We start from the raw sequence: 18889 nt of genomic DNA on the forward strand, positions 1-18889 counted from the left end.
TCATCAGATAAATAATATCTCAAAGATTCTATATGTGTACTTTAAGAGACAACATAAAATTAATGTGAACTGTACCGTCACTGTACAATAGGATTCAGCAGCTGGCTGAATCAAAACCGTACCCATGAAGCTGTTTAGAAAACTGCAGTGAGTTGCTAATGAATTCAAAAGAGAGTAAGAACAGCGTGCAAATTCAAATTCCAAAAACCTCCCCAGGGGGCAAATAATTTATTAATGGCAGGTTATGACATGATTCCTACATTAACCTTACTCACATTTCTGTTTACAGTAACTGAACACATATACAGTCATAGTTAAATCACCAGTTGAATTACTGCCATTGCAGTAAACATATAATAAATCATAGCTGCAAATTTAAGTACATAGAACCTTCTGTAATGTTTTAATGCAGCTAAAGCCTAGAACAAACACACATTAGATGTAGTGCACATGCACAACTCACAACTGTTGAAGCACACAGTAACTTATTTTAACTTGCACTAACTCTGTGTAGTTTTTCAAGTTGGGCTTCACCACAGATGGTTCGAAGGCTGGCAGGGATTGTGTACCATTGACTCATAATTTCCTGTATATTTAGCAAGAACACATTGTATTGCCAGTGTGAGTCCTCAAGTGGTTATTTAGGAGACCTTCCTCTAAAGGTTTTTCCATACGTTGTGAAAGAATAGGGCACCAGAATACGGTTTCTCTCATGTGTGACTTCTCATGTGGACAGTTACGTCATAACTATATCTAAAAACCTGCCCACAGATTTTGCAAGAATATGGCTTCTCGCCTGTGTGGGTTCTCATGTGCCTAATACAATTACCTCTCTGCGTGAACTGTTTCTCACACATGGTGCAAGAATATGGTTTCTCCCCTGTGTGGGTTCTCATGTGGATTGTTAATTGAGTACGAATTCTAAACCATCTCCCACATATTTTGCACAAATGTGGTTTCTCACCTGTGTGGGTTCTCATGTGTGTAACAGAACTAACCCGGTGTCTAAACCTTTTCCCACATATTTGACATGAATATGGCTTCTCTCCAGTGTGAATTCTCGTGTGTCGAACAGCATTATTATGCTGAATGAAACTTTTCCCACATATTTTGCATGAATATGGCTTTTCACCTGTGTGGGTTCTAATGTGAAATATGCAATGAGAACTCTGAGGGAACGTTTTCCCACATATTTTGCAAGAAAATGGTTTTTCACCTGTGAGCCTTTTCATGTAAACAGCTGTGTTACTATTAGGTTTAAAGGTTTTCACCAACGTTTTGTGAGATACTGACTTGTCACTTGTGTGGGTTCTCTTGTGTGATTTTAGTCTTGATGGATACAGATAGGCTTTTCCACAAATGTTACATTTCTGGGACCTTTTACCCGTATCAGTAGTGTTTTCAGAGAAGCCCACGTCACTGTTTAGTTGGGGTTTACTGTGGTCCCTTTCCTCATAATTAGCCATCAATATAGAGGAGGTAGTCTCCTGCTTAAACACAAGCAGCTCTCCCTCATGAGTGGTGCCAGGTTCCTCTTTAATCCATGAAGGTTCTGGTTCCTCCTGGTCTAGACTGGAGTTCCTCTGCTGATTACAGACCTGCTGGTCGGCAAAAAACTCCACCTTGCAGTCATGTTGCTGCGAGACATCTGGAGGGACAATGGGCATAAGAGGGTGAATGAGATAATAGAACAGAATATAATCCTTATTGTCATTGTACACAGTACAGTAACATCAGGTGCAAAAATAGTACATATATAAATATGTACACATAAATTAATACTAAAAAGGTTAAAAGCAGCACATCAATATGACTAAACATAGTTAAACAATCACTGCACAATACTGACTAAATATTGCATTTTGTCATGTTTAGTGCAGTTATAGCTTTTGAGTGGAAACTGTTTTTAATCTGTATGTTCATAATTTGATTGACCTGTTTGCTGCGATAGTTGTACACACAGAGTGTTGGTGGAATCTATGGAGCATTGCCCTCAAATCTGCATCGTTAAAGTCCCCTGCTACGATGTTAACATCCTCAAGACGCATGCTCTTCTGTCTGCAGATAGTGTCATGCAAGTGTTCCAGATCTGAAATTGAGTTTGATGAAGTGGGCACATGCTTTTCTGTGTCAGTGCATGTTGATGAAGATTCTCAGTCATCCAGGTCATCATACGTAGAGCAGATTGAAGCAAGGCGTCTGGACTTGTAGAGTTTTCTAGAAGACGTTTCGCTGCTCATCCAAGCAGCTTCATCAGTTCTAACTGTTTGGTGGGGAAACATGGTTTATTCCAAACAGTTAGAACTGATGAAGCTGCTTGGATGAGCAGCGAAACGTCTTCTAGAAAACTCTACAAGTCCAGACGCCTTGCTTCAATCTGCTCTATGTGTCAGTGCATGCATTTCAAAAGGGCACAGAAGACAATAATTGATACTGAAACAGGAAATACCTTAAAAAGTTTTACTGTTTAGAGACGTTTACCTGTGTCTGTAGAGTTGTAAGTAGGGGCCACATTACAGTTTGGTTCACTGTGGTGGCTTCCATCATTAGCAGCAGTCTCTATAGAGAGATCCTGCATCAGTACCATCTGCTCTCCTTCATTGTTAGCGCAGAGCTCCTCTAGAATTTGTGGAGGTTCTGGTTTCTTCTGGTCCAAACTGGAGTTCCTCTCCTGGTTACAGAGTTGCTGATCAGCCAGAGCTTCCCCCAACTTATAGGCGTGTTGTTGAGGGCCGTCTGGGGGGACAAGGGACACATGACAAGGGAGAATGTGGTGTTTGGCAAACTCATCTGGCAAAAACACATTCTACTATAAAACAAAATAAAAAACAAAAGCACCTTTACTGTTTCATGTCTGTTAGCTTTTAACTTAGCCACATGTGTGTATGGTCTCTATTAGCCCCAGTGGCGTAGGAAGCATTAAAAAGAGCTTTAAACTAGCTCTAAATGTTTACATCGAACCCAAAAAACGCTGTCAGCCCACGGTTTGTGTCCTCGGTGGCCATGTCTGTGTGTTTTTACATCACCTGAGTTTGCTGTGTGAGACGATCGTTTGTTTTTGAGGATGCAGAAGTCTGCCCATGTTAAGTTGTGACTGTCACTAGTTGACATGGGCGCGTTAACCTCGCCGCCTAAATGTGAGCGAGTGACAGAATCAACCACAGATATTGGGATAAAGCTGCATTTAGCTCCTTTATAGGGCACCATGGAATATGATAACTGGACTCTGGTCACGTCGTGGTGGTTGTCTTTGAATGTTCTTCACAATACCAGTGTCGCTGTGACACACAGCGCTGCTTATGTTTTGAATGGTGGCTGTAGTTCGGTGGTCCGATCAAAAAGGCCAGAGTTACATATTTCACATGGTTCACATCAAATCCATTCAACGTGACGGTGTCCGTGCTTGTGTATTCTTCCCTATAGCTGAGTTTCGCTGTGAAAAACGCTGCCCATGTTAAGTTGTGACTTTCACTGGTTAACATGGGCGTGTTCACCGCATCACTCACGTGTGTTGAACGGCCAACACCGGAATTGCTTAATATTTGAAAAACTATAATTTTTTTTAAAAAACACTTAAAGTTAACCCGGAATGTCCTCTATGAGATGAACATTTTGATAGTTGAATGGCTGAAATCGGTCAATGTATGTTGAAGATACGCTGCGCCAAAAAACTTGCGGAAGAATAAAAAAGAAGAAGAAAGAGAGTGAATAACAAGAGTTTGAATGCAACGGCAATCAAACTAATAATTAGCTAGTTATTATTGTAGCACAGAGCTCCGGTTAGATTGTTACATGGGTCACACGAGTCCTCGCTGATTTGTAGTTTTACATACCTATTCTGTGTAACTTTATCTGAGGTTTAATGAAGATATCCAGCAGTTTGCGCTGACGCTCGATCTCTTCCTCGTACTGGACGATAGTTCCTTCAAACAGTCCGAATATTTCTGTAGCAGCAGCAGATAGCCGCTCGCTGATAAAATCTCTCACAAGATGAACATTTGACATTTTAGCTCCAACACAACTGCGATATTTATCACACGACACACACAACACAGCTGGTTCTCAAATAACTTCCGCCGGAAGTCACTCTGTGATGTTCCGGTAGAGACAGAGACTTAGCTTTTTGTTCCGCCCGTAACTTTGGGTGACGACATCCTCTTTCTGTTATTTTGGATAATTTACGGAGCCTGACTAAATAAGTTAGAATACGTAATTTTTTTTATTTTTTGAGTCCTTTTTTCCCAAACCTTGTAGGAAATGGGATGTTTATGTTGTATTGATTCTCACAATGTGTGTGACTCCTGAAGAAACTTAAGACAATTTTTCTTTGTTGAATCTCTCAACTTCCTTCAGACGTCATGGTCATGGTCTCATCATGGAGCAGAAGTAGTTTTTCTTTTATTGGCTAAAACATAAACTACATTTCGCAGAATATATAGATTTGTATGATGGAGGTGTGGGTGGGGCACCGCTTCTTACCTATGTGAGTTCCTTTATCTCAGGTGTCTGGATTATATCCAGCAGTTTGCGCTGACGGTCGATCTGAAGACTGAACATGGTCCACCCATGTAGTCACCCATAGTTACTTTGAACATGGTTTCCATGATTTGTAATGCTCAATCAAAATTAGACATCTAGTTCAATTCAGCTGTCTGCCTGGATGAGATTGTTGTATTCACATTACTCTCCTATTTTTTTTTTTTATAAACACACTTAGGTGTGTAATGATCACGCTTAAAATAAAACTTTAAACGTACAGTTTATTTTGCATTAGTGTCACATCTCAAAAAACAGACTCAGAACACTGGTTAGGTCTCACATGAGCCATTTTAAATAAAGTTTTAGGCCCACACTCAATCCGACATGATATACCCAAGTGGAAGATCTCAGACATAGATTTCAATTCACATCCAAATGCATACAGAAAAAAACTAAACATGGTAGGTAAGAGGCTTCAAAATTAAAACAAAAACAAAAATGTGTGATAAAGTTCACACGTTAAACAAAAACAAATGTGATGTTCTCTAAACTCTCACATAACTCATGTTAACCTGCTAATTGTTACAATTTTCTCCAAACTTGACTTTTCCCACACAAACAGTTCAGGGTGACAGCGTCTCCCCTGCGTGAGTTCTGCCACCACTTTGTCTGGAACTTTTCCCACTGATGTTTTTAGGAACTAGTTTCTCATCTGTGTGTGTTTTAATGTGCGCAGTTAACTTATAACTGGTTTTAAAGCTTTTCCCACATGTTTTGCAAGAAAATGGTTCTACACCCATGTGGCTTCTTATGTGAAGAGTTAAACAAAAACTCCGACCGAATTTTTTCCCACATGTTTTGCAGGTAAATGGTTTTTCACCTGTGTGTATTCTCATATGACGGCGCAAAATGGAATTCTGAGCGAAAAGTTTCCCACATGTTTTGCAAGAAAATGGTTTCTCGCCAGTGTGAATTTTCATGTGACTAACTAAATGATATTTCCGTCCAAAGTTCTTTCCACATGTGTTGCAAGAAAATGGCCTCTCGCCTGTGTGAATTCTCATGTGGTCAATTAATTCACAATTTTTTTTGAAAATTTTCCCACATGCGGTGCAAGGAATTTGCTTCTTTCGTGTTGGTTTACATTTCAGAGCCTTTTTACCTGTGTTGGTAGAGTTGTGCGAGAGGGCCATGTCACCTGTTGGTCCTGGTTTACTGTGACCATTTCCATCACTAGCAGCAGTGACTACAGAGGTATCAGTGTCCTGCTCTCCCTCATGATTGACACAGAGTTCCTCCTGTTGTTGTTCCACCCGTGGTGGATCTAATTTCTTCTGGTCCAGACTGGAGTTCCTCTGCTGGTTACAGACCTGCTGGTCAGCCGGAACCTCCTTCACCTTACAGTTATGTTTGTCTGGAGGGAAAAAGGAATATAAAAAAAACTAGGGACTTAACTGTAGTCACTTTTGAACAACCACCAACAGAATCAGCACTGTCACATAATGTTAGCTTTTTTAAAAAATGAATGAATAAATGTGAAATTATCTTCAAAACAACCAGGGGTGAATAACATAACCCAGAACATATGATTTAGGTCCTATTCAGACATGTGACATAGTACATCACAGAAACACACCAAGAACAGAAGACATGCGGCGTCATGCACACAAAACATGCATGATGTAAACAGAACAACATGGATCCAAAAGCTTAACAGTTATTGTCCACTTGCTGTTTGCTGTGTTAGCGGAGGAGCAGGATGTTTTGCTGCAACAACAGGATCAGTAGTTTGTTGTGACTTAAGGGAGAGGTGGAGCTGTGGCGTCATCGTTTCGGAAATGTTGCGTATTGAGCATAAACACAGAAACATGGAAACAGCATTTTGAAATCCACTCTGGGACCCGGCTTCAAAAGTTAAGAGTATGCAGGCTCCTAAAACGCCCATACGGTAAAAAATTTTTGTGGATACACCCGCGCTCATCTCCCTTTGGATAACACAGTCCTCTCTTTATTATTATTTACTTGTTGGTGGTTAACATACCAATTCTGTGTAACTTTAGCTCGGGTGTCAGGATGACAGTCAGTGGTCTACGCTGACAGTTAATTTCATCGTTCTGGACAACAGGCGCTTCAGACCGGTTCAGACTCGATTTCTCCTGCTCAGCCAGAACTTGATCTGTACAGACAAAGGGACACGTGAGGAAATACACTCTAGCGTAAATGATGACAGGACAAGCTTTACCATTTAGAGATGTTTGTTTTTTTACCCATGTCAGGAGAAGAAACAGCAGAGGGCTCCAGCATCAGTACAAGTTGTTCTGTTTCATGATTAGTGCAGAATTTCTTCTCTTCCTCCTGAATCTGTGGATGATTTGTTTCCTCCTGGTCCTGACTGGAGTCCCTCTTCTCGCCACAGAGCTGCAGCTGGCCCATAGTAGTCATTAAGGGATCAGTCTCCTGCTTCTGTACAAGCTGCTCTCCCTCTTGATTGGTGCAGAGTTTCTCATAAATCTGTGGAGGTTTTGGTTCCACCTGGTCCCGACTGGAGTTCCTCTGCTCATTACAGAGCTGCCGGTCAGCCAGAAACCCCTCCTCTTTACCTTCATGTTGAAGAAGATCTGGAGGGATATGTGGACACAGGAAACAGGTGAATGTAATGGTAGACAGAGAAAAAGCAGAAAAATTAAGATCTAGTCTAAATAATAAGAAAGTCTATATTGCAAACGTGTCACTCCTGTGCAGAGCTCACCAACATGTTCACAGTTTTTTACAATGTGGGTTCTCTTCTCAGTTCTGCTGATACCAATAGGAGATTCTTTACCTCTGTCAGGAGAGTTATAGGAGAGGAGGACATCAGTGTTTGGTGCTGGTTCTCTGTGGTCATTTTCATCATAAGTCACTATAGAGAAATCAGTCTCCTGTTTCTGTACAAGCTGCTCTCCATGACTGGTCCAGAGCATCTCCTCTTCCTCTTTAATCTGTGGAGGTTTTGTTTCCTCCTGGTCCGGACTGGAGTTCCTCTGCTGGTGAGCCAGAGCCTCCTTCACTTGAGGGAGATCTGGAGGGATACAGGGACACAAGAAAAATATGAACGATAAGAAAACACATCTGCACAAACACATACATGTGAGTTTCCAGGAGGTTCTCCTCCTACTGGTTATCACTCCAAAATGGAGGATGTTTGATAAGAATTAATGAATTTATCACATAGGGCATTACAATGTAGTTTAAATGTCCAATCAGATATTATAGAAACAGTTCAGGACTTCCTAAATACACTCAACAAAAATATAAAAGCAACACTTTTGTTTTTGCTCCCATGTTTCATGAGATGGACTTGAAGATCTAAACTTCATTCCAGATACACAATATTACCATTGTTCACAAATCTGTCTAAATGTGTGATAGTGAGCACTTCTGCTTTGCTGAGATAATCCATCCCACCTCACAGGTGTGCCACATCAAGATGCTGATCTGACATCATGATTAGTGCACAGGTGTACCTTAAACTGCCCACAATAAAAGGCCACCCTGAAATGTGCAGTTTTGTCTCACAGCAGTTTTCTCTGTTAAAAATGCATCTAACCTTCACACATGGAGGAGGGAAGACCACTCACTGCCACAGCAGGACACCCAGGACAAATGGGTGAAGAACCTTAGACACACCTGGCCCAGTCAGCCAGAACATCACAGGTAAGTATGGAAACATTTAGTGCTATTGTTTGTAAGTTTTTTAAGTTTTACCCAGACCCACCCACATAGGTCTGTAACCACATATAAACCATGTTTCCCCACCAAACAGTTAGAACTGATGAAGCTGCTTGGATGAGCAGCAAAACGTCTTCTAGAAAACTCTACAAGTCCAGACGCCTTGCTTCAATCTTCTCTACCTATTATCTGTACTTTCTACTCCACTACAAATTTTACAATGTCTGTAGTTACAAGTACATTGAATACAGTTGTGTTCATACAGCTGTGCTGGACTGTACTGCTGGACTGATGTGAGGTAAGACTCTACATGGAGGTGGTGTCACGCTGCCAGCTGTGTTTCTATAATGAGCCTCAGTCATGATGCCGGTGCTCTGGCTCAGTTAGCTTACTAGTTAGCTACTGTCTGCTAACACAGGTCCATCCATTAATGTTTGATTAACATGAATCATAACATTAATCTCAGCAGGAATACTTACACACGTCGTGTTTCTAAAATGCAACAATTTGAAAGTTAAATTACAAACGCTGTGTTTAATGCTAACGCTGCTCCATAGTTTTCATGAGTTAGCTTAGCATGGAGTTTTGATTAGGACGCTACGTGAATCACATAACTCCACGCTAGTTTGTAGTTTTACCTGTTCCGTGTACCTTTGTCTCGGGTTTCATGTAGATATCCAGCAGTTTGCGCTGACGCTCGATCTCTTCTTCGTACTGGACGAAAGTTTGTTCAATGACTCCGAGTATTTCTGTAGCAGCAGTAGTTAGCCGCTCGGTGATAAAAGGTCTCAAAAACTGAACAGTAGACATTTTCACTGCAAAGCTGACAAGAACAACAGCTTCAAGAAAGTGCTCCTCACAGCGGCTCAACCAGTGCCAGGCGTCCTTCTCCTTCTTCTTTTAAGTGTATGAGCGCTTTATGGCCAACTTGTGAGGTGCATTACCGCCACCTACTGGACTGAAGCGTGAACAAGATTAAGATTAAGAAAACCTTTATTTGGCCCACGATGGGGAAATTAAATAAGATAAGATAAAACATCATATACATTATAAGGTAAACTACCAATATAATTTACAATAGAGTCAGATTAAGAGTGGGATACAGTGTACATATTAGAATAGATTAGAATAGAATAGAATAGATTTATTAATCTCTTTGGGAAGGTCCTTCAAGGAAATTCGGGTACCAGCAGCAATACATAACTGACAGTCAGAGCAAGAATTAAATAGAATAAAATAGAATATAGTAAACTAAAAATAAAAGATAAGAGGAATTATGTACAAACATTGCACACCAGCATAGATGGTACAGATGGATTATTGCACATATAAATTATTGCACATATATTGTATCATAAGTATCAACATATTAGAACAGAACAGAACAGAAATACTTAAATTTATCCCAAGATGGGAAATGTTGCTATTGCAGCAGCAATATAAATATGTACTGCACAGATGAATGAACGTAGAGTGGTTGTGAAACTGTACATAGTGCATCAAATGAAACAAAAGAAATAATTTATTATATAATGTGGTGTATGGATATTGCATCAGAAGGAAAGACCTTTGCTGCTTACTGCCCTGCAGTGCCGACAGGGTGTCTAGTTCCTATCCCTGACTTCATTAACATGTCAGGGATCAGCATTTCTATTGATAAAATAAAATATTATGGTTATTAAAAACACCAGCAATATTGCTTTCACAAAGTGGGCACAGCTCCCACTCCAAGTTATTTCATTTCATCTTATCTGTGTGAATTCTCATGTGGACAGTCAAAGCACCTTTACCACACAAAGTTTTTTTTGCAGGTTTTGCAAGAATATGGTCTCTCACCTGTGTGTGTTCTCCTGTGACCAATAAAGTCAGAATGCTGACGAAAACTTTTTCCACAGATTTGGCAAGAATATGGTCTCTCGTCTGTGTGAATGCTCATGTGGACAGTCAAAGCACCTTTACGACTGAAGGTGTTTTTGCAGGGTCTGCAAGAATATGGCCTCTCACCTGTGTGAGTTCTGTGATGTGCACTCAATGCAGACCGATGTCGAAAAGATCTTCCACACAAAGTACAATCGTAAGACCTTCTAACATTTTTAGTGGACTTCTAAGAGAGGACCACATCACAGTCTGGCTCTGGTTCACTTTCAGAATATGTAGCAGTCACTATACAGGGATCAGTCTGCTGTTTCTGAACATGACTGCTGAAGAGCTCCTCTTTAATCTGTGGATGTTTTGGTTCCTTCCTGTCCAGACTAGAGTTCCTGTCCTGGTCAGAGAGCTGCTGGTCAGACAGAACCGCCTTCCCTCTGCTGGGTTGTTGAGAGAGAACTGGAGGGAGAAAGAGACACACGGAAACGTCATGTTTCTCTTCTTCTGTGTCGTTTCCAAACTTTGTAACTTTGTGTTTATACTAACGTTAAAAAACTGCAGCTGCTCTATAGTTTAGCCTAACATAAACATAGCACAGATTAGGATGCTACATGCTTTAAATGATTTCACGCTAGTTTGACATACCTATTCTGTGTAACTTTATCTGAGGTTTCAGGAAGATATCCAGCAGTCGATCTCTTCCTCGTACTGGACGAAAGTTCGTTCAAAAACTCCGAATATTTCTGTAGCAGCAACAGTTAGCCGCTCGCTGATAAAATATGAACATTTGACATTTTAACTTCAACAACTGCGATGTTTATCACACGATATCCTCCCTCCTTTCAATTAACTTCCGCCGGGTGTCTCATTGTGAAGCTCCGGTAGAGCCAGCGACTTCTTCTTCTAGGAATTTAGCTTGCGGTTGGCAACCAATTTAAGGTGCATTTACCGCCACCTACCGGACTGGAGTGTGGACGTCGAGAATAGTCAGAGGGAATCCTTTACATAAATTAAATACGACTAAACAATTCCGTTTTTTTAAGTATATCATTAACCCTTTCCTTACATTTTTAGATACATCTCCTAACAGATTATTTAATGTAAGTGTTTTGAGCCAGCGACTTTATTTAGCTTCGTTCGTGAACAGCAATATTCATTTCCGGTGACGTAGAAAAACTATTACTAATACTAAAGGTAAAAAGCTTTTATTTATGTATTTACAGCACTGTTGCACTGTAATCATCACATCAATCAGCATTGCTTTTATTTCAGATAATTTTTAGTGCCTGATGAAGTCCATTCACTTTTCCATCAACACATACTGCAATGACAAAAAAACAGGCTTTTTTTGTGCTGCTCAAACAATAATGTATAGATTTTTTACACTGGTCCTCCAAAACTGTATAGTTACAATAAATACTCAGTTTGATCACAACAAAATGTACAGTAATGTGTTAATCTTTCTCTTTATTTAACCACAAATGAGACAAATATTCAGATCAAACATCACATGTTAGTGTCACATTGGAAGTGACGTTTGATGCAATCACGTAGTGCTAAAAAAAAATGAGGTAAAACAACATCATGAGGCTTCTCATCTGCATAAGTTCTCATGTGACAATAAAATTACTTTGTCAGCTCAAACTCTTTTCCTGCGGGTCCCACTCTTCCATGTGGGCGTTCCCACGTGGCATCTCACCTGTGTGGATTCTCATGTGCGCAGTTAACTCATGATTTCGTATGAAACTTTTCCCACATAACTGGCAAGAATATGGTTTTGCACCTGTGTGGATTCTCAAATGGACAGTTAGCTCGCCACCACGTCTAAAAGTTTTCCCACACACTTTACAGGAATATGGTCTCTCACCTGTGTGGGTTCTCATGTGACACACAAAATTGCCTTTTTGAGTGAAACCTTTTCCACATGTTTTGCAACAATAAGGCTTCTCCCCTGTGTGGATTCTCACATGAACTGTTAAATCATGACTTAGGCGAAAACATTTCCCACATACTTTACATGAATATGGTTTCTCTCCAGTGTGTGTTCTCATGTGACCAAGATAATTACTTTTTTGAGTGAACCCTTTTCCACATGTTTTACAACAATAAGGCTTTTCCCCTGTGTGGATTCTCATGTGGACAGTTAAATCATGACTTTGTCGAAAATCCTTTCTACATATTTTACATGAATATGGTTTTTCACCTGTGTGAGTTCTCATGTGACTGAGCGAGTGACTACTTTGACTAAAAGTTTTTCCACACGTTATACAAGAATATGGCTTCTCACCTGTGTGGGTTCTCATGTGGACAGTCAAAGCACCATTATGACAGAAAGTTTTTCCGCAGGTGTTGCAGGAAAACGGCCTCTCACCTGTGTGGGTTCTTGCATGTATATTCAATACAGACTGGTACAGAAAGGATTTTCCGCAAATGGTACATTCTAAAGACTTTTTACCTGTGTCAGTAGAGTCCTCAGAGAGGACCACTGTTTCAGTGTGGTCACTGCTATCATAAATAACTACAGAGGAATCAGCCTCCTCCTGCTTCACTACAAGCTGCTCTTCTTCATGGCTGCTGCAGAGCTCCTCCTGTTCCTCTTTAATCTGTGGAGGACCTGGTTTCTCCTGGTCCAGACTGGAGTGCGTCTCCTGGTTACAGAGCTGCTCATCAACCATAACCTCCTCCACCTTACAGTCATGTTGTTGAGGGAGATCTGGAGGAACAAAGGAACACAAGAAAAAGAGACACAGCTAAGAAACTATCTGACATTTTACAGGATAGAATAAATGTCTCTGTTCTAGACACTTTAACACAATGACTCCACTCTCCAGTGTGCATTCACAGCAGTTGAAGTTTTTTTTAAATGAGCTTAAACCCAGACTGATTGTCTCTGTGCATGTTTAGGGCTCAAGATGGCAGCTCACACAAAGAAAACCTGGATATGACCATCTTGCTTTGAAGACCACCCCTCTAGATGAGCTGCTTTGATATAGAAAGAATCTTCCACAAGTTTTATATTTGGAGGCTCTTTACCTGGGGGAAAGTTGTGTGAGTGGACTGAGTCACAGCTTGGTTGCAGTTCACCATGGTCACTTTCCTCATTATTAGCAGTCACTATAAAGGGATTGGTTTCCTGCTTCAGGACACATTGCTCTCCTTCATTATTGGTGCAGAGTTCATGCGGTTCCTTTTCAATCTGTGCAGCTCCTGGTTCCTCCTGGTCCAGACTGGAGTTCCTCTCCTGCTTACAGAGCTGTTGGTCAGCCAGCACCTTATCCTTCTTGCATTCGTGTTGTTGAGGGAGATCTGGAAGAACAGAGAAACACAGGACGTGTGACTTGACTATAATCAAAGTGCACATCTAGAGTCACCAACAGCTCTCTTAAACACAGCAGCAGAACCCCGACGTGAAAAACAGACGCACCTTCATTACGTCACATCCTTCTTCTTAGCAGCACTAGCATGTAGATCTGGTTTGTATTTTCTCTGTCAGCTCTCAGAACTCACGTCATGTTTCTAATCTCCTGAGCAATAAGTGAGTTACGTCTTCTGTGACGTTTACAAACGCTGTGTTTAATGCTAATTGTAAAACAACTGCAGCTGCTCCACAGTTTTAATGTGTACGCCTGAAATACATGTAGCACAGAGCACTGATTAGGACGCTATATAACACACATAATTCACCACTAATTCATAGTTTTACATACCTGTTCCGTGTAACTTTATCCCAGATTTCACGAAGATATCCAGCAGTTTGCGCTGTCGCTCGATCTCTTCCTCGTACTGAACGACCGTCTGTTCAAACACTCCGAATATTTCTGCAGCAGCAGCAGTTAACCGCTCGGTTATAACATTTCTCACAAACTGAACATTTGACATTTTAACTCCAGAAAAGACAACAAACACCGTATGCAATAAAGTCCTCACAGCGGTTTTTAGTAACTTCCGCCGGGTGTCACATTGTGAAGTTCCGATAGAGCCACCGAATTAACATTAGTTCCGGCGGTGTGCCACCAATTGATTGTCTGCTAAAAAGAGATTTCCATCGCGCAGGGAGCCTTAAAGCTGTGTGTAACCCCATGTCTGCTGCTACAGCAGACGAATTAGTTGTGCAAAGGAAATGGTCACAAGTGTCCAGGAAAGGTTGCAGTTTGTCATGCTCATAGGCTTTTGTTGTAGGATTTCTGAGGCTGCTGTGTCTAATAAAATGTTTATATTTTGCAGCAAGAGAGGCTGTTAATGATATGAGTTGCCCGTGTGATTAAGAATAAAGAGGATAAAACGTCATGTGGTCAACTGTGCATGTGCATTTAAAATGATTAAGGATTTAACAGCATGCTTGAGTGGTTATTTATGCCTAAAATTTCATCCAAAAAGTCAATGTTGTCTGACTTTGTCTGAAACTTTTCCCACATGTTTTGCAAGAAAAAGGCTTCTCACTTGTGTGGATTCTTATACCAGCATTCAAATGGCTATAAAATACGAAAGTTGATGGAATATGGTTTCTCCCCCGTGTGGGTTCATAGGTGACCAATAAAATGTAAATATAATACAAAATGAGCCAAGGCTTTATAACATTTGTTTTGTTAACTTTATTTCAGGATTTTTTTGTAATACTGGCAACATTTTAAATGTGAACGCAGTAGCAAGGAGGTGTGGCATCACTTAAAACCTAGCCAGTTTACTTTTCCACACAGGTTCCAATCCAGCATGTACACACTTAATCCAGTAGTCACAGAACATACCTAAAAAATCACTTCTTTGTCGGCGTCCTGTATGTTCGGAAAGTGCACCTCTGTCCAAACAGTGACCACTGAGTTCCTTCTTCATCTCGAAAAAGATGAAGTGAAGGCGATACATCATATATCAGGTCATCCTCCACCTTGGGTCTTCTAGACGTCAGCAGTTTCTTTCTTACTGCAGCTTTTAAGGCACACAACAAAAAGTTGCTGATTCTGCAAATTGCAACTGTTGATGGTGCCAATTACCCCACACCAACAACTGAATATCATGTGTCATCAGTCATGGGCTTTTTCTGATTTGTGGCTCCACACGGGTTTGCGTTTTTCTATAAAGGCCCGAATCCCTTCCTGTCCATCTCTCAGTGCCAGATTGTCCACCATCACTTTGGATGCAGTGGCGTATGCTGCATCTCGACCCTGGGCCATTTGTCTTTAGAAGAAACAAAGCAGGGATGGGGAATGTATAAATATACATATTTTTAAATGTTTTTATGTGAGGAATTATGATAATGACAACACATGAATTCATGCACGCTCACCTTTGAAAGGTGGCCTTGCCCAGGGCCACAACTGGTCGGCTGGCCTGACACACCCGCCGTGCGATGGCTAACGTCTCCTCTTCCAGGCGCTCCTCTGGCACCACCTTGCTGATCAGACCGTGCAGCAGAGCATCCTTTGCTGAGATGGGAGCTCCTGTGAACAGCATCTCCATGGCAACCTAGAAAAAGAAGGCAGACATACTGTATGTAAGGATTATTATTAATGAATAGTTCAACATTCATTTCCTTACCTTCCTCGGCACCGCTCGGCCAATGGCCACTGCTGGCGTAGAGCAGAACAGGCCCACATTAACACCCGGGGTGGCAAAAGTAGACTTTTCTGTTGCCACGGCAACATCACAGCTGGCAATAAGCTGACAGCCTGCTGCTGTGGCAACACCATTCACCATGGCGATCACTGGGACGGGTATGTCTTGTATCAGAGTCATTACCTGAAGAATGAGGAAGTGACGTCATTCTGTCTGTGTGTGTGCGTGTGTGTATGCACAGACAAAAGACAAACTAACCTCAGCGCAGGTGTGAAACACCTTTGTGTGATATTCTCGGCCCTGAGCTGATGTCAGCTCCTTCAGGTCGTGACCGGAGGAAAAAACTGGCCCTTTGGCTGAAACACACATTACATCAGCTTCCCCTCTCTCTCTCTCTCTCACACACACACACAGTGCACAATGCAATACCTGATATGATGATCACTCTGAGGTCATTGCTGTCCACATCAGCCAGGATGTTCTCTCTGAGGGATTCCAGCATCGACAAAGACAGAGCATTCCTCTTCTTTGGATTGTTCAATATGATTCTCCTGGAAGAGAAGAAGACAAACAGTCTGTCTGTATTCATGAAACAAATCACTGCTGCATCTCCACAATAACACAGGTAAAATGTGCTAAAACTGTTATCTCGATCAACCAGTTTCTGAACTGGTTATTATTGTTATCAGGTTCCTCTTACTCGTGTGTTAAACTGTGCTTTCAATACAAACTCTATTTACATTTAGGAGAGTGAATTCCTTTGAAGTACTGTTTATTAAAGAAATGCTTCATTAGCAGAAATAAATATATTTTGAGTGTAAAAAGAAAAAACAACCAACTGTCGCTTAAATCGCTTTTTTATCGCTTGATACTCGCGTAACAAACTGCTCCACCTCACTCCGCTGCTCTGCTGTCTGACCGTCAGCGGCTCCGGGTCTGTCTGGGAGTAAAAACGCTTTCCGGACAGCAGCGCTGTTTTCCCGCTGTGGCGAAACACACTGAAACCTCTGCACAGTAACAAACTACGAGCCATGTTGTTTACCCTCACAGCTTCACCTCCACACGCTCACTTCCGGGTCTGATGATGACGATATCGACACGTGGTAGAACGTCAGCGTAAGTTTTTGTAGTTTTATTTTATTGTGAACATCGTAAGTATAAATCACCCAGAAGTGCAAGTGTGTGTGACTTTCAACATTTGTAATACATGAAAATCCCCAATCATTGTAAAAACATAACAACAGTTAATTACAGTTTTTCAAGAAATGCAGAGCTCCCTCAAGTTTCCTACAGATATTCTATACATTAAATAAATAAAGAATTTTTGATTTTAAGAATCTAAACGCTAACCCACAACTTTCAAAATAAAAGTCTTTTCCTTCTATACAGTAGACAGAATTCTTGCAAATACACATTCCCTCGTTAATATGCATTGTATCACCCTTCTCCCATAGCGTTACATTAAATACATTAAAATAAACTTCATTGTCCACATGTGATAATAATAATATAAAGCCTATAAGTATGTATTTCTTTACTTAGTGCTTAAATAGACAATATTTATATTGAATATATGCATGCACAGTGTGTGCAGGCTTTTAAAGTAGATACAAATAAAACATCACATTATAAATTTGAGATTAGGTTGAAGTTAAGAAAGCTTTCACTGAAGAACAGGACACAGAATGTGAAGTGCAAAAACTGAATGGTATGATCTCTAATGATGAGGCTCCAGCACCACAGACACCTTCAGTGGGACAATCTTTATGGGGACGTCACTCCAGGTGCTGATGTATGGGAACAGCGTCTCAGTGAAGGTGTGTGTGAAGGTGTGTATGTGTGCGTTTGTGTCAGAATCATGAAACGACAGCTGTCCTCCATCATAGTCCAGCCGCACTTTGATCCTCTTTGGGTTCTTCGTCACCACCACGTCAGTTCCGGTGTCGAGCGGTGACAGCGATTTGTATTCACCACCGCAGAACATGATCCTCCACAGTCCAGGCCAGATGACCCCTTTCCTGTGATCCGACCCAACTAGCACAGCGAGCACGTAGGCCGTGTTGTCCCCGACCTCCACCTCCCAGCTGTGACACCCAGAGCTGAACCCTTTTGAGCCCACAACAGAGAAGAAGTGGTCAATCCGCTCTGGATTATCAGGGACCTCCTGCTTCTCTTGGCCGTGCCTCACTCCAGTCAGGTCCTCAAACAGGGTGAGGTCTGGATGAGCAGAGTTGGGATCCAGAATGACAGGTCTGTAGGAGACCATCTCCTTCATCTTGTTCCACACGTTGAATCTCAGGTTGCCCAGATGTTGGGCCTCATTGATCAGAGCTCCAGAGAGCAGCTCCGGATCATCAGGCAGGGGGTGCTGCTGCACTCTCTCCACTGCAGCCTTGTAGTTGAGAAGAAAGGGGACGTCTTTAGCTCTCAGCTGCTGTTCTGTAACTTTGATGGTGTCTGACAGAGCTGCTATATCACTGTTCAGAGTCTCAATGGTCTCCTTCATCTTCCCGCTCTTCTGCTCCTGTTCCTCCTTCAGTGCAGCCAGCCTGGCCTCCTCTTCCTCCTGCAGAAACTGGTGAAGCTTCCTGAACTCCTCTTTGATCCTTCTCTCTGTGTTCTCCACCTGCACCTGAATGTGTTCTGCTGTTTGGTCGCAGTTTCCTTTGAACTGATGAATGAGGTTCCGTTTCTTCTTGAGTGGCTTTAGGAGGGACTCCAGTTCTCTCTTGTGGTCCTGGGCTGCTTCCTCGGCATCTTTGAATTTGTGGTCCTGGTGAGTTTTGGAGCTTCTGCACATGCTGCACATGAGCTGCTGGTCATCCACACAGAAGTGGCTGATCCTCTCTGAGTGTAGGCTGCAGACCGGCTCAGAGGCTCTCTCCAGTAAGGCGGCCTCAGACCGAACCTTCATCTCTAAGTCCACAGGAGGTATGTTCTTTGAAGACCTTCTTTTGCAGAGAGGGCACTCGGGAGCATCGGTGGAAGCCCAAACATTGAGCAGACAGACCTTACAGAAGCTGTGCCGACATGAAAGGATGACTGGAACCTTAAAAATGTCCTGACAGAGAGGACAGAGGAGGTCTGCATCCGATCTGGAACTCATATTGGCTGAGTTACTTTCACTCCTGGATTCACTCTCAGTGTTTCACCTGCAGCTGTTCTCTTCAGTGCCGCCGTCGTCGTCCTGAATTTATAAATTAACTCCTCCGTCTCTCACTTGGTGCAGTTTTGCTGTCAGTGAAAAGCAAAAGTGAAAACAAACTTGCTTCCTGGTTTGTAG

General features: G+C 41.7%; 5 protein-coding genes across 8 annotated transcripts in view; all 5 read right to left on the reverse strand.

Moving 5' to 3' along the window:
• Nucleotides 1-193: 193 nt before the first annotated feature.
• Nucleotides 194-14009, reverse strand: LOC114452986 (gastrula zinc finger protein XlCGF57.1-like). 3 transcript variants are annotated; one of them, XM_028432595.1, is made up of 5 exons: nucleotides 13811-14009; nucleotides 10702-10748; nucleotides 2482-2736; nucleotides 1936-2089; nucleotides 1523-1648 (listed from the first exon to the last, which is right to left on the reverse strand). In XM_028432595.1, the coding sequence occupies exons 1-5, from the start codon at nucleotides 13933-13935 to the stop codon at nucleotides 1630-1632; spliced, it is 600 nt and encodes a 199-aa protein (XP_028288396.1). In that variant the 5' UTR covers nucleotides 13936-14009; the 3' UTR covers nucleotides 1523-1629. The 3 variants fall into 3 exon arrangements, with proteins under 3 accessions (XP_028288386.1, XP_028288396.1, XP_028288378.1); XM_028432585.1 differs by lacking the exons at nucleotides 1936-2089; nucleotides 10702-10748; nucleotides 13811-14009 and adding an exon at nucleotides 3834-4066 and having other exon boundaries at nucleotides 194-1648; XM_028432577.1 differs by lacking the exons at nucleotides 1523-1648; nucleotides 1936-2089; nucleotides 2482-2736; nucleotides 10702-10748 and adding exons at nucleotides 11451-12769; nucleotides 13090-13362 and having other exon boundaries at nucleotides 13764-14009.
• LOC114452975 (zinc finger and SCAN domain-containing protein 31-like) lies at nucleotides 4915-9045 on the reverse strand. 2 transcript variants are annotated; one of them, XM_028432554.1, is made up of 5 exons: nucleotides 8826-9045; nucleotides 7301-7537; nucleotides 6747-7097; nucleotides 6521-6655; nucleotides 4915-5893 (listed from the first exon to the last, which is right to left on the reverse strand). In XM_028432554.1, exons 1-5 carry the CDS (start codon nucleotides 8995-8997, stop codon nucleotides 5103-5105), a joined length of 1686 nt encoding a protein of 561 aa, XP_028288355.1. In that variant the 5' UTR covers nucleotides 8998-9045; the 3' UTR covers nucleotides 4915-5102. The 2 variants fall into 2 exon arrangements, with proteins under 2 accessions (XP_028288355.1, XP_028288364.1); XM_028432563.1 differs by having other exon boundaries at nucleotides 8839-8932.
• Nucleotides 5923-18889, reverse strand: part of abcc9 (ATP-binding cassette, sub-family C (CFTR/MRP), member 9) — a 49373-nt gene continuing 36406 nt past the window's right edge. Inside the window, exon 44 of the transcript XR_003672393.1 lies at nucleotides 5923-5933. The gene's annotated coding sequence lies outside the window, so the exon portion shown is untranslated. The remainder of the gene's footprint in view (nucleotides 5934-18889) is intronic.
• echdc3 (enoyl CoA hydratase domain containing 3) lies at nucleotides 14634-16690 on the reverse strand. Its single transcript, XM_028432633.1, has 6 exons — nucleotides 16500-16690; nucleotides 16036-16157; nucleotides 15865-15962; nucleotides 15589-15789; nucleotides 15338-15516; nucleotides 14634-15228 (listed from the first exon to the last, which is right to left on the reverse strand). The coding sequence occupies exons 1-6, from the start codon at nucleotides 16637-16639 to the stop codon at nucleotides 15075-15077; spliced, it is 894 nt and encodes a 297-aa protein (XP_028288434.1). The 5' UTR covers nucleotides 16640-16690; the 3' UTR covers nucleotides 14634-15074.
• LOC114453003 (nuclear factor 7, ovary-like) lies at nucleotides 16885-18835 on the reverse strand. The gene has a single exon (XM_028432608.1). It carries the CDS (start codon nucleotides 18710-18712, stop codon nucleotides 17324-17326), a length of 1389 nt encoding a protein of 462 aa, XP_028288409.1. The 5' UTR covers nucleotides 18713-18835; the 3' UTR covers nucleotides 16885-17323.

Source organism: Parambassis ranga, chromosome 2, assembly GCF_900634625.1.
Source record: "Parambassis ranga chromosome 2, fParRan2.1, whole genome shotgun sequence".
Classification (NCBI taxonomy): Eukaryota; Metazoa; Chordata; class Actinopteri; family Ambassidae; genus Parambassis; species Parambassis ranga.